This window comes from Rhamphochromis longiceps, linkage group LG7, assembly GCF_057381845.1.
Source record: "Rhamphochromis longiceps isolate RC_006_pf linkage group LG7, R_longiceps_female_GT1.1, whole genome shotgun sequence".
Classification (NCBI taxonomy): Eukaryota; Metazoa; Chordata; class Actinopteri; order Cichliformes; family Cichlidae; genus Rhamphochromis; species Rhamphochromis longiceps.
The window spans coordinates 10,914,552-10,927,340 of NC_140563.1; the positions used below are offsets into that span (position 1 = coordinate 10,914,552).

The 12,789-nt window shown below is 40.7% G+C and overlaps 1 protein-coding gene across 5 annotated transcripts in view; it reads right to left on the reverse strand.

The window, feature by feature from the left end:
* ptprq (protein tyrosine phosphatase receptor type Q) overlaps window positions 1–12,789 on the reverse strand; it is a 54,601-nt gene that overhangs the window by 12,213 nt on the left and 29,599 nt on the right. For 4 of the 5 annotated variants that reach the window (XM_085412128.1, XM_085412127.1, XM_085412129.1 and 1 more), the window contains exons 34-48: window positions 9,931–10,251; window positions 9,566–9,841; window positions 9,326–9,477; window positions 8,922–9,063; window positions 7,050–7,325; window positions 6,602–6,970; window positions 5,649–5,758; window positions 5,259–5,445; window positions 4,931–5,169; window positions 4,080–4,149; window positions 3,580–3,738; window positions 3,103–3,364; window positions 2,921–2,991; window positions 2,628–2,733; window positions 2,349–2,477 (exon numbers count right to left, since the gene is read on the reverse strand). In XM_085412128.1, the coding sequence (XP_085268254.1) occupies window positions 2,349–2,477; window positions 2,628–2,733; window positions 2,921–2,991; window positions 3,103–3,364; window positions 3,580–3,738; window positions 4,080–4,149; window positions 4,931–5,169; window positions 5,259–5,445; window positions 5,649–5,758; window positions 6,602–6,970; window positions 7,050–7,325; window positions 8,922–9,063; window positions 9,326–9,477; window positions 9,566–9,841; window positions 9,931–10,251 (2,869 nt within the window). Of the gene's footprint in view, window positions 1–2,348; window positions 2,478–2,627; window positions 2,734–2,920; window positions 2,992–3,102; window positions 3,365–3,579; window positions 3,739–4,079; window positions 4,150–4,930; window positions 5,170–5,258; window positions 5,446–5,648; window positions 5,759–6,601; window positions 6,971–7,049; window positions 7,326–8,921; window positions 9,064–9,325; window positions 9,478–9,565; window positions 9,842–9,930; window positions 10,252–11,518; window positions 11,691–11,984; window positions 12,131–12,259; window positions 12,415–12,487; window positions 12,609–12,789 lie in introns of all 5 variants that reach the window. The other variant, XM_085412130.1, reaches the window with a different exon arrangement.

Genomic DNA, 12,789 nt, shown 5'->3' on the forward strand with positions numbered 1-12,789 from the left:
GGATTTTGTCTTTTCAAGTGATTTTAAACATTAAATTAGGAACATGTTAATGTGATTAAACAATGAAATTATCTATAAATAGGAAAAAAAAACAAATCTTAAAAAAACGGTAATATTCCAGCAGCTGGGGCGCCAAAATACTACCGTAAAATAACAGAAAATAATTTTCTCATGAAAATACAGTTATTTTCAGTAATGAAAATAGAGTTTGTTGCGCTAATTTTACATGGGATTCTGCCTTTTCCAAGTGCTTTTAGACATTAAATTAGGAACATTTTAACGTGATGAAATAATGAAATTACCTATAAACAAGGTCACTGAATGAGGCAATATGAATCATAATACGTAAATGTACAGAAATATACGGTTAACAGTTGGTTTAAATAATAATGGATTGCATGCCCTGGGACAGACTGACAGAGGCGAGGCTGCCATATCGCACCATCGACCCCTCTGGCCATCACCAGTAGGCGAAGAGTCTTGACCACGGACACAATACCGAGAGTGTCCGAGCCGGGGCTCGAACTGGTAACCTTCTGATTACAAGGCGAACTGCCAACTCTTGAGCCACGATCGCCCTAAACAGCAATGATAATAATACTTGTGTGATGTAACACAAGCTTATAGGAATCATGTTATATACTTTTCCATAGCATTAAATTTGAATTCAACAGTTCAATCTTTCAAATAACAGACAGATATTTGTGAGATCATGATACATTTGTGAATGTATTTTAACAATCTAAATATGCATATGTACAAACAGATACATTTAATAATCATGAAAATTATGTTTTATTACATTACAGTGAAATGTGAAATTTAAAATGTGAAAGAACAAAACTGTAAAATGCACAGTAAAAAAATTTTATATTAGGATTTTTTCCTACAGTGCAGCCATACCCGCGACCTTGTGGTTGTTAGTTCACATTCATTGGCCGATGCGTCATGTTATTATGTGTCCCAACATCCAATGGCATGTCACATTGTTTTCATGGCCACACCCTCACCCCAGGTGCAGAGGCCTATTTCTGTTCAGGAATGTTGTGAATACTTTGAGATTCATATTAATTGCAATTCCTACCTCTACATTTATTTTTTAAAATATATAATTAGCACAGCGTGGCCGTGCAATGTTTTATATGTTTTTTTTTAGTTTTTATTCCTATTAATTATATTTTCACTTGTTACCTCTGAATTATTGAATCAGACCTAGATGACATGAAATTTTCAGCAACATTATAATTCAAATACTCCTTTAATTATTGATTATTCTCATTAATTTTCGATCATTTTATATATTTTCCCATAGTATTACATTTGAATTTAACAGATCATTCTCTCACATGACAGACAAATATTTGTGAAATTATGATACATTTCTGAATGTATTTTTACAATCTAAATATGCATATGTACAAAAAAATATATTTAAAAAACAAGTAAAGTGTGTTTTTAGTATTTAATACTAAATACTAAATACTAAATACTAAGTAAAGTGTGTTTTACTATGTTTACAGTGATGTTATGTTATTTTACCTTTGACATGTAAAATCACAGTCTACTTATGTAAATTTCATGATATTCTAGAAAGACAGTACAAAACTGTAAAATATACAGTAAGATACTTTGACATTACTATTTTTTGGAACAGTGTAGATATATATATAGAGGATCTACTATTACAAAGCATTTGGCAGTATAGTATATACAGTAACATTTCTGCTTAGTGGACAATCTGCTCTACCTATTAGCTGCTGATTAATGAATCAGATTATAAACCAGTGTTTATACTGACGTACATATTTTTTTTCCTCAAGTTTACTGCTATAGTCGAACCATCGGTGGCACTCATAAATCATAAACAACAACTAAACCTGAGTTTGATTCTCACCAGATTCAAAATTGCAGCTTGTAAAGGAAGAGCAGCTTGCACCACTTAGTGTCTGCACTCTTGTTTGTGCCAAAGACAAAAAAAACCCCAGTAAAGCTAGATGCTAAATTTGTCTGTGAGGATGGTGGGAGAAAGGAGACAGGAAGACTTGTCTGTTCTGCAGAGAACTGAAGATAAATTATAAAGCCACTTTAGTGCTGCATTGTGTCTCTGTGCTGCTGCTATTTTCTGCACAAACTCTACAACACTAGAAGATTTTGTGCTGACAGGAGCGCACATCAAGTTGGCTGCAGCAAAGGCATTTTTTGTCTTGTTGACTGAGATTTAAGATCGTGTTTGGAGAAGCTAAATTAAGCCTGAAGTCACGTAGTACGCACCCTAATTCAGTTGCCTGAAATGTGCATGTTATATTCGTCAAAGTGACGCTTTTAGATTAAAACTAGCACAAACTTACTGGTTGAGTTTTTCTTGTTTTAGCTCCATATCTGCTACGGCGATCAGCTGATCCAGCTTACACTTAGTCTCTATGATCTCTGCCTCTCTGGGCGAATACGTCCCACCTTCCTTTTTACGCTGGTGGATCCTGACATGTCAATAAATCAAACAGGTAAATAATGATACAAATACATGTGTAAAATGAGTGAAGTTTTGTTTTCAAATGATGTAATGCTCAACTAGCCACGATTAAGACTATTAATATATGCAAATGAGTGAGTGTCTATCGCCATTTTACTTGACTGAGCCACAGATGATGATGATGAGTAACACAGCCAAGAAGAAGGAGAGCAGAACGCCCAGAATTATCTGCTCTTCTCTGGTCAACAGCCCATCGCCTGGAGCTGGAGGGTCACAGAAATGGCAATAAAGCAACCCATGCATTGGTAATTAATTTGACAATAAAATGATGCATTAGTAAATTTCCCCATACTCCTTAACAGAGAAGAATTCACAGAATGATAAACATTAATTCAAAAAAAGAAGAGGGCTTTGCCACACAGGTTACCCCTTTCCTTAGTACAGCAGTACCTGTTTTGATATGCTCCGAGTATTCAGAGTCTGTGTATTCCCCGTTGACGTTAGTGGCTCTGAACTTAAACCTGGTAAATATAAGACAACACACAAGACTTTGCATTAGCTTTTACCAAAAATAAACATAAAAAAAAAGTTGTTTTGTTTTTTCTATTTGACTGTGTCTGTGGCGCACTCACACATAGACAGAGTTAGGCTTCAAAGGTCCATTGCAGAAATACTCAGTGTTGTTGCCCGTGCAGTCATTGCTCTTGCCGATCACATATTCTGCAGCAGTTTGGTTGTACCTCTGTGACCAACCATCTCTAAACACACCTCTGAGATGTGCATTCATACTTGAGTCACTGCACGGGGGGTTGGGGAACCCTGAGTCAGTAAAGTAAGGGGCGGGATGATCATAGTACGCGCTCTTCCAGTTGGTCACGTTCTTGTTGTCCTTCACTGTGGCAAGATAAAAGTTAGAGAGGAGAAGAAGTGCAAAGAGGCCAAGTCAAATTTCAGCTGCTTAAGTTTTGACTTGCTTTTTTCTTTGAGGTAGGGACAAAGTAACATAGTGTAAACTCTGATTTAAAACACACACACATACAAAGACAGACACCCGAGTCGAGTGTATCCAACTAAAAGTGATGGCTGTCAATGTTTTTTAAGAGTCATACCCCCTGACTCGGCCACGATGACCTGAATTTTTGTGATTGGTCCATTGTCGTCACTATAGAAACATGCAGGCATGTGGATGGTGATACTCCTGTGGGTAACCATGGCAACCCCTCCATAGCTCAGCATTGCCTGAGGTTTTTGGGTTGGCTTGGATGGGGCTGAAACACACACACACACACACACACACAACCACACACATGAGCACACCCAGAAACACACGCACACGTGTGTGCGTAGAAGTTGCGTCTGTGTGAGAAGATGTACTTTTAATCTGCCACATTTACATATATAACACGACAAACAGGCTGGAATAAATGCATAATTAGCACCCATCTAATAATACTACCAAGATACATTTACTGTATCAGAGCGGCCCTGAATGCCGAGCAATAATACTGTGCAGTGGTAGTTTTCTGTCTCACACTATGCTGCACTGCTGCATCAAGAAAGAAAGACTCTGGAGCATTGCAGAGCACAGACAAGACAGACAGGCTTGTACCTTTGATCCCTGTAGTAATCAGGACACGTGAGCTGAGTGGGCTCTTGCCAGCCCCGTTCTTTGCTGAAATCTGCAGTCAGACAAGCACAAGAGAGAAGGGAATACAAAAGTAAGAAAGACCAGCACAGAAAGGAACTAAAGCATTGAAAAGTTTAACAAGTCCAAGCTTTTGGTTGATGGTAGGCTTGGTTGTTTGGCTAGTATAGGTGCGCTGGTGTTGTGTAAAAGGAGATGAGATCATAAAGTTCTATAACTGAAGTTTCCCCTTCAGTTGTCTCCTTGTGCAGCTTTGAACTGCTCTTAAAGCTTTAAGTTGCTCCATGGAAGCCTTGTTCTGGCCAATTGTGCTTTTACTTCACCTACAACCTCAAACTTACAGAGCAAGAACCAACTTCTATCTCAAGCTGATCCAAATTTCATTTCGAGAATTATCACCAGTGCTCAGAGTTCCAGCTACAATTTAGAGATGAAGCTGCAGTTATTTAGAGACAGAGCCCACAGTTTCATAGCCAGGGAGTACATTATCAGTGAGTTACGAGGCCTGTTACATTTTTCCACTGGGAATTTTCCAGGAATCGGAGGGAAAACTTTTAGAAGAACTGCGGTGTATGCCAACATGAGTCTGCACCTAAGGAAATGAAAAGACACTTTTGGTCGCAAGTATACTTACTTCACTACAACCATGATGTTGGATAATCTGAGCCATCTGATGAACCATTTGCACAATACTGTATATTTGTTTTATAATTTTTTGGGGACATTGTTTTTCTTACATGGAGAACTTACACACCGAATCTCAAGTTTGCAATGAAAAGAAAAGAATTCACTTCACACAGCGGTGTGTTTTTTACCTGTAAACTGTAGGTCCGTCCTCCCTTTAGCCCTTCTATTACAGCATCCATCGTGTTATTCTCTTTTTGGATGATGTTAAGGCTAATCTTTCTGACCAGCTGGTCCTTCTCATAGATGTATACAATGTATTCTGTGATGTTTCCATTGGGCTCCTCTGGAGGGTTAAAGGTCAACTTCACAGCACGCACTTCCTCTGGGATTACTGAAACTGTCACATTCTTTGGAGGGTCTTTAGGTTCTGGGGTCAGATACAAGACAACAGTATTAATTTGGTCAACTCTAAAGGTGGGCAGAAGGTGGTGCAGACACTACAATGTGAAGACGTACCCTCCTCCTTTGTTTGAAAGTAAATGGGTCCAATGGCTTTCCCATCACTGCTAGCGTGCTCCAAGTCACCAGTGAAGGCAGTGATAGTCACAGAGTAACGACTGAAAGCCGTCAAGTTAGTAACAACAATGGTCATCAACTCCCCTGGAGCCCTGACTATTGAGATATTCACCCCGGGACCATCCACCTGGCATTACAGGACATTATGTAGAAAAGTTATTAAGTTATACTGGATTGCTTTTATAGCCTTGTACTTAAATTGCTACTGCTTTTTGAGAAAGCCTGAACAACATAATAGCCTGTTGAGCTGTTCTAAGAATAGCCAACTTTGTTCTACAGTTCATTGGTGACATGCTCATATTTGTGACAAACACAGTCTAACGAGATGACCTGCACAAGATAAGAAGTCAGTCCAGAGAGAACAGCTGGAGCATCCCACGCAATGTGAAAGCTGTTGGAGGTGGAAGTCACTTTCAGGTCACGGGGAGGAGCATCGGGGTCTGAGGAAGGAAATGAGAGAAACACTGAAAACTGAGTGGCTCCGGTTATATGAATCAAACAAGACTAAACAAGATAAGGTAATTAATCTTTTCTTTGTTCTAAATACTGAATTAATGAGCTGAAGACTTTCCTGCATACATTAGTTGTACTTGGCAGGGGAGGTCGAGTATTTAATTTGGCCGGAACATATTAGATAATAAAATTACTGCAGCAATGCAGGACATGTCATTGCAAATGTATTAGGTATTATAGATTATTGGCATGACTAACAATTTTAATACTTTAATTGCTAAATCTTAACATGTTTACATGAATAAAAAGGTACTTTTGTTGCATTAGTGTTAACTGATCATTCTTTGGGATTAGCAGGGATCACTTGGTCCACCTCACTTTAAATGCCTTTCCTGTAGTTTTGCAGTTGTTAGATGTCATCATATGTTGTCTTTTAGATTGGCATATAGATTCATTACATGTGCAGTCCAATAAATATCAGTATAATTTCTTATTCAGCTTCTATTTCTTTTTTCTCTTTCATTTGTCAAACACGTGTAATAATGATGTTACAACAGCCTTAGTATTTTGGTAATTACTACTTAATTACGCACTGCTAAACTATAATGATATAACATCTAAAGACATCTTTCAGAATAAAACAACTGACCATGCCTGTGTTTGCTCAAGTTGCTAATGAAACATCAGACAAGCTGTGTAATTTTGCTGGTATGTCTGAAAACAAATAAGTAATTATTTGTCAAATATTGGTCATGAAGGTCTGACTAAGCGGGAAATCTCTCTGGCTATCTGGCAACACAAAAAGGTCACGTCGTCAGTGTCATTCCTACTTCCTGCCATGGTGCGTTTATATTTCCACTGTGTATAGTCTCCGACTCCAGCGTTGGTCACAGCAGCAACTTTGAAGCGGTAGTGTCTGTATTTAGCCACGGGATGGATTGTGAAGCTTTGTTTCTGTTCTGCATCTGAAGCATTTATCGACACTGTCACATTATGTTCAATGCAATGCAGGGCCAGGTCGTCCTTCGGGGTTGACTGAGCTTTAACTGATATGCTTGGTTCACAGTTAGCTGAAATCAGCTGTGCAACGATGTGATACTCTTTAAGCAGGCCTGGAACAGAATGTGGTGGAGCCCACTGAAGTGTCACATTGTTAGGTGTGACCTGAGAGATGGTGAGGAATCGAGGGGCAGCAGGAACTGTCAGGAGACAACAAGGTTTAATCAATTATTCACTTGTGGTGGTTATGTAAAATGCAGTACAAGAAGATTTGACTACCTGATTCTGAAAGGGTGGAAGCTGTACAGTTTAATCTGTCTCCTGGTCCTGCAGAGTTTACAGCAGCTACAGAGAGAGCATATTCCTGGTCTGGCGACAGCCCAGTCACTGTGTGCTCTGGTGTATGGGCCTCATGTTTATAGGATTGCTGGTCTACCTCCAATTGAATCTCATAAAAAATGATCTGCCCATTAGGATTGGCAGGAATTTCCCAAGACAAAAGAATTGAATCCCAGCTCACTCCTGAGCAAGACAGATTCCCTACAGCGTCAGACACTGCAGACAGAGAAAGACACGAGACAGTGATGTTGTTAACCCAAATCTTAGCTTTCGGTTGATTTTCTTACTAAAGAACTCACAAAATTAACTGTTTATTATTTAATTGAACTTAAAAAGGTTGCAGGTTTTTGGACAGAACACTGAATTATTACTAACGTGCAAATATCTGTATTGACTAACTGCGTCTTTTTTCTTCACTATTAAAGATCTAGAAACATACTCTGTCCAAAAAAAGTGACACTACACGACACAACACAACAAATCAAACCTGTCTAATTATCACATTTCATTTATTATTTTAGTTTCTGTTTGGTAGAATAGCCAGAATTCTTGTTCCAGCTTAACCCATTAACTTCATTAGACGTAGGTTCTGGTCTAGAGACCCCAAAGATCCATAACCAGGGGTCTTGGAAATGTTTTCTTCCCCGTAAGTGGTCCTTGGCCCCAAAAAGTAAAGAAAATCCTACAGATTTAAAGCCCGAAAGCTGTTCTTAAGATGCCATCTGATGAATCCAGGGCTTTATTCTTTTGTTCACTACCCAGAGCTCATGACCATAAGTAATGGTAGGAATGTAGATCAACTATACACTCTCTCCTCACTTGTGAACAGGACCCTGAGATACTTAAACTCCGCCACTTGGGGTGGAGTCCCAGACTCGCTAGGCACTCCACCCTTTTCCAGCTAACTACCACGGTCTCAGACATAGAGTTGCTGATTCTCATTAGAGCCGCTTCACACTTGGCTTCAAACCATCTTACAGCATGCTGGAGGGGCCCACATGATGAGCCCCAAAGAACCACATCATCTGCAAAGAGCAGAGATGCAAGTCTGAGGCCAATAAAGTGGAAACCCTTTGCAATTTGGCCATTTCCAGAATTTCTATCCATCCCTTTCATGAAAGTTATAAACAGAATTGGTAAGAAAGAGGAGTCCTGGTTGTAAAGGCAATGAGCTACTGGACAGAGTCTCCTCTTCAGCTCTCTGACTTAGACCTTTGGTGAGAGACTGAGGAATGTATTCCTTTTGAAACTAAGGACCACCACCCTGATCTGCCAATCCAGAGGCACTGTGTCTAACATCCATGTGATGCTGCAGAGGCAATGTCAACCAAGACAGCCTTACAACATCCAGGACGAATTACATCCATCCAGGGGCTGAAGTAGTCAAAAACTGTCCAGTGGCCACACTGGACAGTTTTTGAATACTTCAGTGGCCTCAGCCACAGTGATGGGCAAGTCACTAGACTCTGCTTCCACTACAGTGTGTCACTGAGATTGAGAAGGTCCTTAAAGCATTCTTTCTACTTCCTGCCTATCCGCAGGCAAGGTTAGCAGCACTCCATCACCACTGTATACAAGAAGCTGGGTCCCCTTCCTGAGTCGCCTAACGGGTTGCCAGAATTGCCCCAAGGCCTACTGAAAGCCTTGCTGTATGGCCTCATTTTCTTTTTGCTACTTCTATAGTCACACTCCACTTGGCATCCTGATACAAATCTTATCATCCCAAAAAAACATTCCAAAGTTTTAATTGAGAAAGGAAACCTATATCTGTGTTTACATGTGTCCCTTGTTTGTATACAGTGTATATTTTACCTGACTCATTGGTTGTGAAGGACACAGGGCTGCTGAACTGATTCCCATGGCCCACTCTGGTGAAACTGTTCACACTGATTTCATAGGAGCTGTGGGGCTTGAAGCCTGAGAGATACTCTGTGGTTGATGAACCAGAGGAATTCTGCATTTGTTCCCAGACAAACAAACAAACAAACAAACAGGAAATACATACGATATTAAATCTGACTGCTGGAGTGGATAATATGTCTATATCAGCACATATGTGATGGTGAGTTTAAGTATCATGTTATTGCTCAGTAGCATCTGGAGTGTGAAATTAGCTCCCGCCCATGTGTACTCTTACTGAGTGGGTCCTTGGAGTATGTGTAGGTGTGTGTTATTGTTGTTGTGAGGCTGCTTTCAGTGTGTGAAATTAACAGTACCCGATGTGTGACGGTTTGTGTGATGAGGTCTTGGATCCGAAATCCGTACTTTATCACCACTCCGTTGGGCTCTAGAGGAGGCTCCCAGCTCAGCCACACAGAGACTGCCGTGTGGTTATATATAGTCAGGTTACGGGGAGGAGAGGTGGGACCTGGATCATAAAGTTGGGCAGATAGAAAAGAGAATATTAAGTTTCTGCCATCCCACTATAATCATTTAAACTCTTCTTTCAAACTAACCACTTTCATCGCTGTGCAGCTGCAGCAGCAGACTAGGCCCCGAGCCTTTACGAGTTGCGGCCGTAATCGTGAGATTGTAAGCTGTGTATGGAAGTAGGTTAGTGAGGACGAACGAGGTGTTGGGGGTATGTGTTGTGTTGGTGCCCTCCAGGCCAACAAGAATCAGGGTATACTCTGTTATCTCCCCATTGGCCTCCAGAGGGCGTTGCCAGACCACACCGATGGAAGACGAAGACAGGTTCTTGGTGGACACCAACAACGGAGCAGAACTAGGAACTAAGGGGAAACAAGCCCGCACATATGTCAGTGCCACAACAAATGCATAAAGACATATTGCATGGGTGAATATCTGTGAATAAACTCACTGTCATCATCCGTTCTCAGGTACATTGTGCTTGTATGGTTGTAGGCAGGGCCAGCAGTAGTTGCTGGGGTAACAGTCAGCACATAAGGGAAATATTTCCTGAGTTTGGTGAACAGGAAGATGTTGTCAGTTGTGGTGTGCTTTATGGTCTTGTTGACAGCTGGAGCCCTTTGGTTGGAGATGTTTGGAACGATGCCTGCCTCCTGTAAGGTGAGCAGGTAGTAGGGGCGTCCGTTTGGCTCCAGAGGAGGGTCCCAGCTCACTATGATTACCGTGGAGCTGAAGATCTGTGCCGTCAAGTTTTGGACCGAGTCACCTGGCACTAAAGAATGAGACAAGAAGAATAGTGTTACTATTATTAATCTCCACTGGCACGAGTGATTGAAACTCTATGCCCTTACTGTGAGTTTACGTTTGAGTGCGGAATCAAATTGGGCATCAATCAATGCCCTGAGACTTAAAAATGAAGTCATCACAATGATCATCATCATCATCAACTTTCAGGGTGATTGTAATTAGCAAAGAAATAGCACATCAAGAACAATACAGCATAACATTAATTTGGCAGCACAGGAAAACAGGAACAAAGCAAAATCAAACAGTAAACATACACAAAACAATGCACGATTAACAAGACTTCATTTTGAAATACAGAGGCTCTTAGAAAAGAAATTTACAAACTGAAAATTAAGGAATGAAAGGGAGAGAGATGAAGTGATACTCATCCTGCTTATGGTGTCAGGTCCTCTAGAAAGAGTAAAAAGAAAAAAGGGGTGGGGAGACAGAGGACAGAAAAAAAACAGAGAGATCTGCAAGATGAATGAGTGGATGTTAGGGGCCGGATGTGTGTGAGGGTCTGAGCCCAGGGGAGTAAACCCCTGCTGGGCTTAGCTGTGCGGGACAGACAAGGTGCCCTGGAGGTCCGGCGACTGGCTGAGAGTGGAGCAGCTAGAGCATAGGCAGAGATACAGAGTCAGTGTGAGCAGTGATTATTCAGAGGCACAGAATACACGACAAGCAAAATTGAACAAAACAAAAAGTGCCAAAATGCAGTCAGTTTGTGAATAAGTCTGTAGTTGCTGTCTGCACCGTTTTTTTTGAAAATCACATAAAAACAAAGAGCTTTAAAAGGCTAAAATGCTAAAATGCAACAAAATATTTGCATATGCATAAATGCAAATTCAAGGACTGTAGTGTGAATTAATATGAACTTCCTCAAAGCTCATCAAACTCAGTTGAATCTCTGTGCCAACAAATTTTAAGTGTTTCTGCGTTCCTCCCTTTTTATAATCCCTAACATTTTTCATCATGCTGTCATAACTGGCTGTCTTCAAAGCGCAGTGTCACAGGTGGTCATTTTTTTTTATCTCCTTTCACGGATACTGAAAGCTATTTTCAATCACAGCGTTTTTATGTAATTTTTTTCAAGTTGAAGAGCTCTGAAAAAAAGAGTGCAGACCTGCCCTCCGGTGAGACTCTTAATCATCGCATGCAATTATTATCCAGCTTCCCGAGTAGTATTTTATGTGTATGTGTATTTACTTTATCCTCGTTTGTACTGCGTTTGTGTGTGCGTGTGTCTGACTGACCGTCCTCTGGTAATAACAGGATTAAGGGCTCGGAATGGACCCCTCCATCACCCTGCACAGTGCTGGATGCCATCCAGAAGGTGTAGTTATTGCCCCCAATCAGCCCAGTCAGAGTGTAGGAGAGACGTGAGTCAGGAGAGGTGTGGGAATATAAGTCTGAAACAGGAACTGTCTGTGGAGAAAAAGATGTGTCAGGCTTAATTTCACAGCCTGAAAAATGCATTTCAGCGAGAGCAAAATATATACTGTTACAAATCAGGTGCAATACATTGCATCAGGAAGCAAGTTTCTCTTTCCTTATCATTCAATCTGTCCTTATCAGGGTCGTGCGGGGGGAGTGTGTGTGTGTGTGTGCTGGAGCTAAAATGCTATAAAGGAATCTGGGACTTTGCCGTGATTACTACATTCAGCACCTTTCATCCGACTTATTGACTCAATTAATCTGTCTTCAGTATTTTTGTCTCACCTTCGCAGTCACAGTGTTGTTAAATGAGTAGTAAATAGTGTAGTGTACAATGATCCCGTTGGGTTCAGTGGGTGGATACCACATCAAGGTAACAGAGGAGGCGTCTGTATTAACAACAGTCACATTCTGCGGGGGGTCAAATGGCTCTGAAAGGAGACAGTTTAAAAGGACAAAAACTCAAGTTGTGCAATAAAACATCACTTAAGAGGAAATGTTATTTTTTATGTGAGGATAACATGATAATGTTTAAAGATTGCATAACATGTATCCAGCACCTGCATCAGTTGTGGTAAAGCTGATGTAGATCAGCACTCCTCCATCCCCCAGTCTGGTCCAGCTGGAGACAGAGGCATTGTAGTGACTCTCTGAGTCCACGTTAATAACCACCGAAGTCTTTGTCACATTCTGCCGCAGGTCAGTCGTTTCATTCCTAACACATAGATGCTGAATTATTTGTGTTTTCTTTTAAGGTTATTACATGGAAGTAGAGTTCAAAACCTTACCAGACTCTGACAATGTAGTAGAGTATGTCTGAATTGGCCTCGAGTGGTGGCTGCCATGATAACTCTACCTCATAGTCTGACAACTTCCTGGCATGGAGAAACTGAGGAGGTGTGCCTGGAGCTGAGACGCACGAGAAAGACTTTCCAATAACGTAGCACAAACCTGCATTGGTGGTGAACTTACAAGTAAACGGAAATTAATTTCTAAAATATTTATCGTTGTGGAAATCAGGGACTCAAAAGGCACACAGGAAGACACTAGAAAAAATAGAACATTTCCCTGAAAAGAAAAAAACTGATTA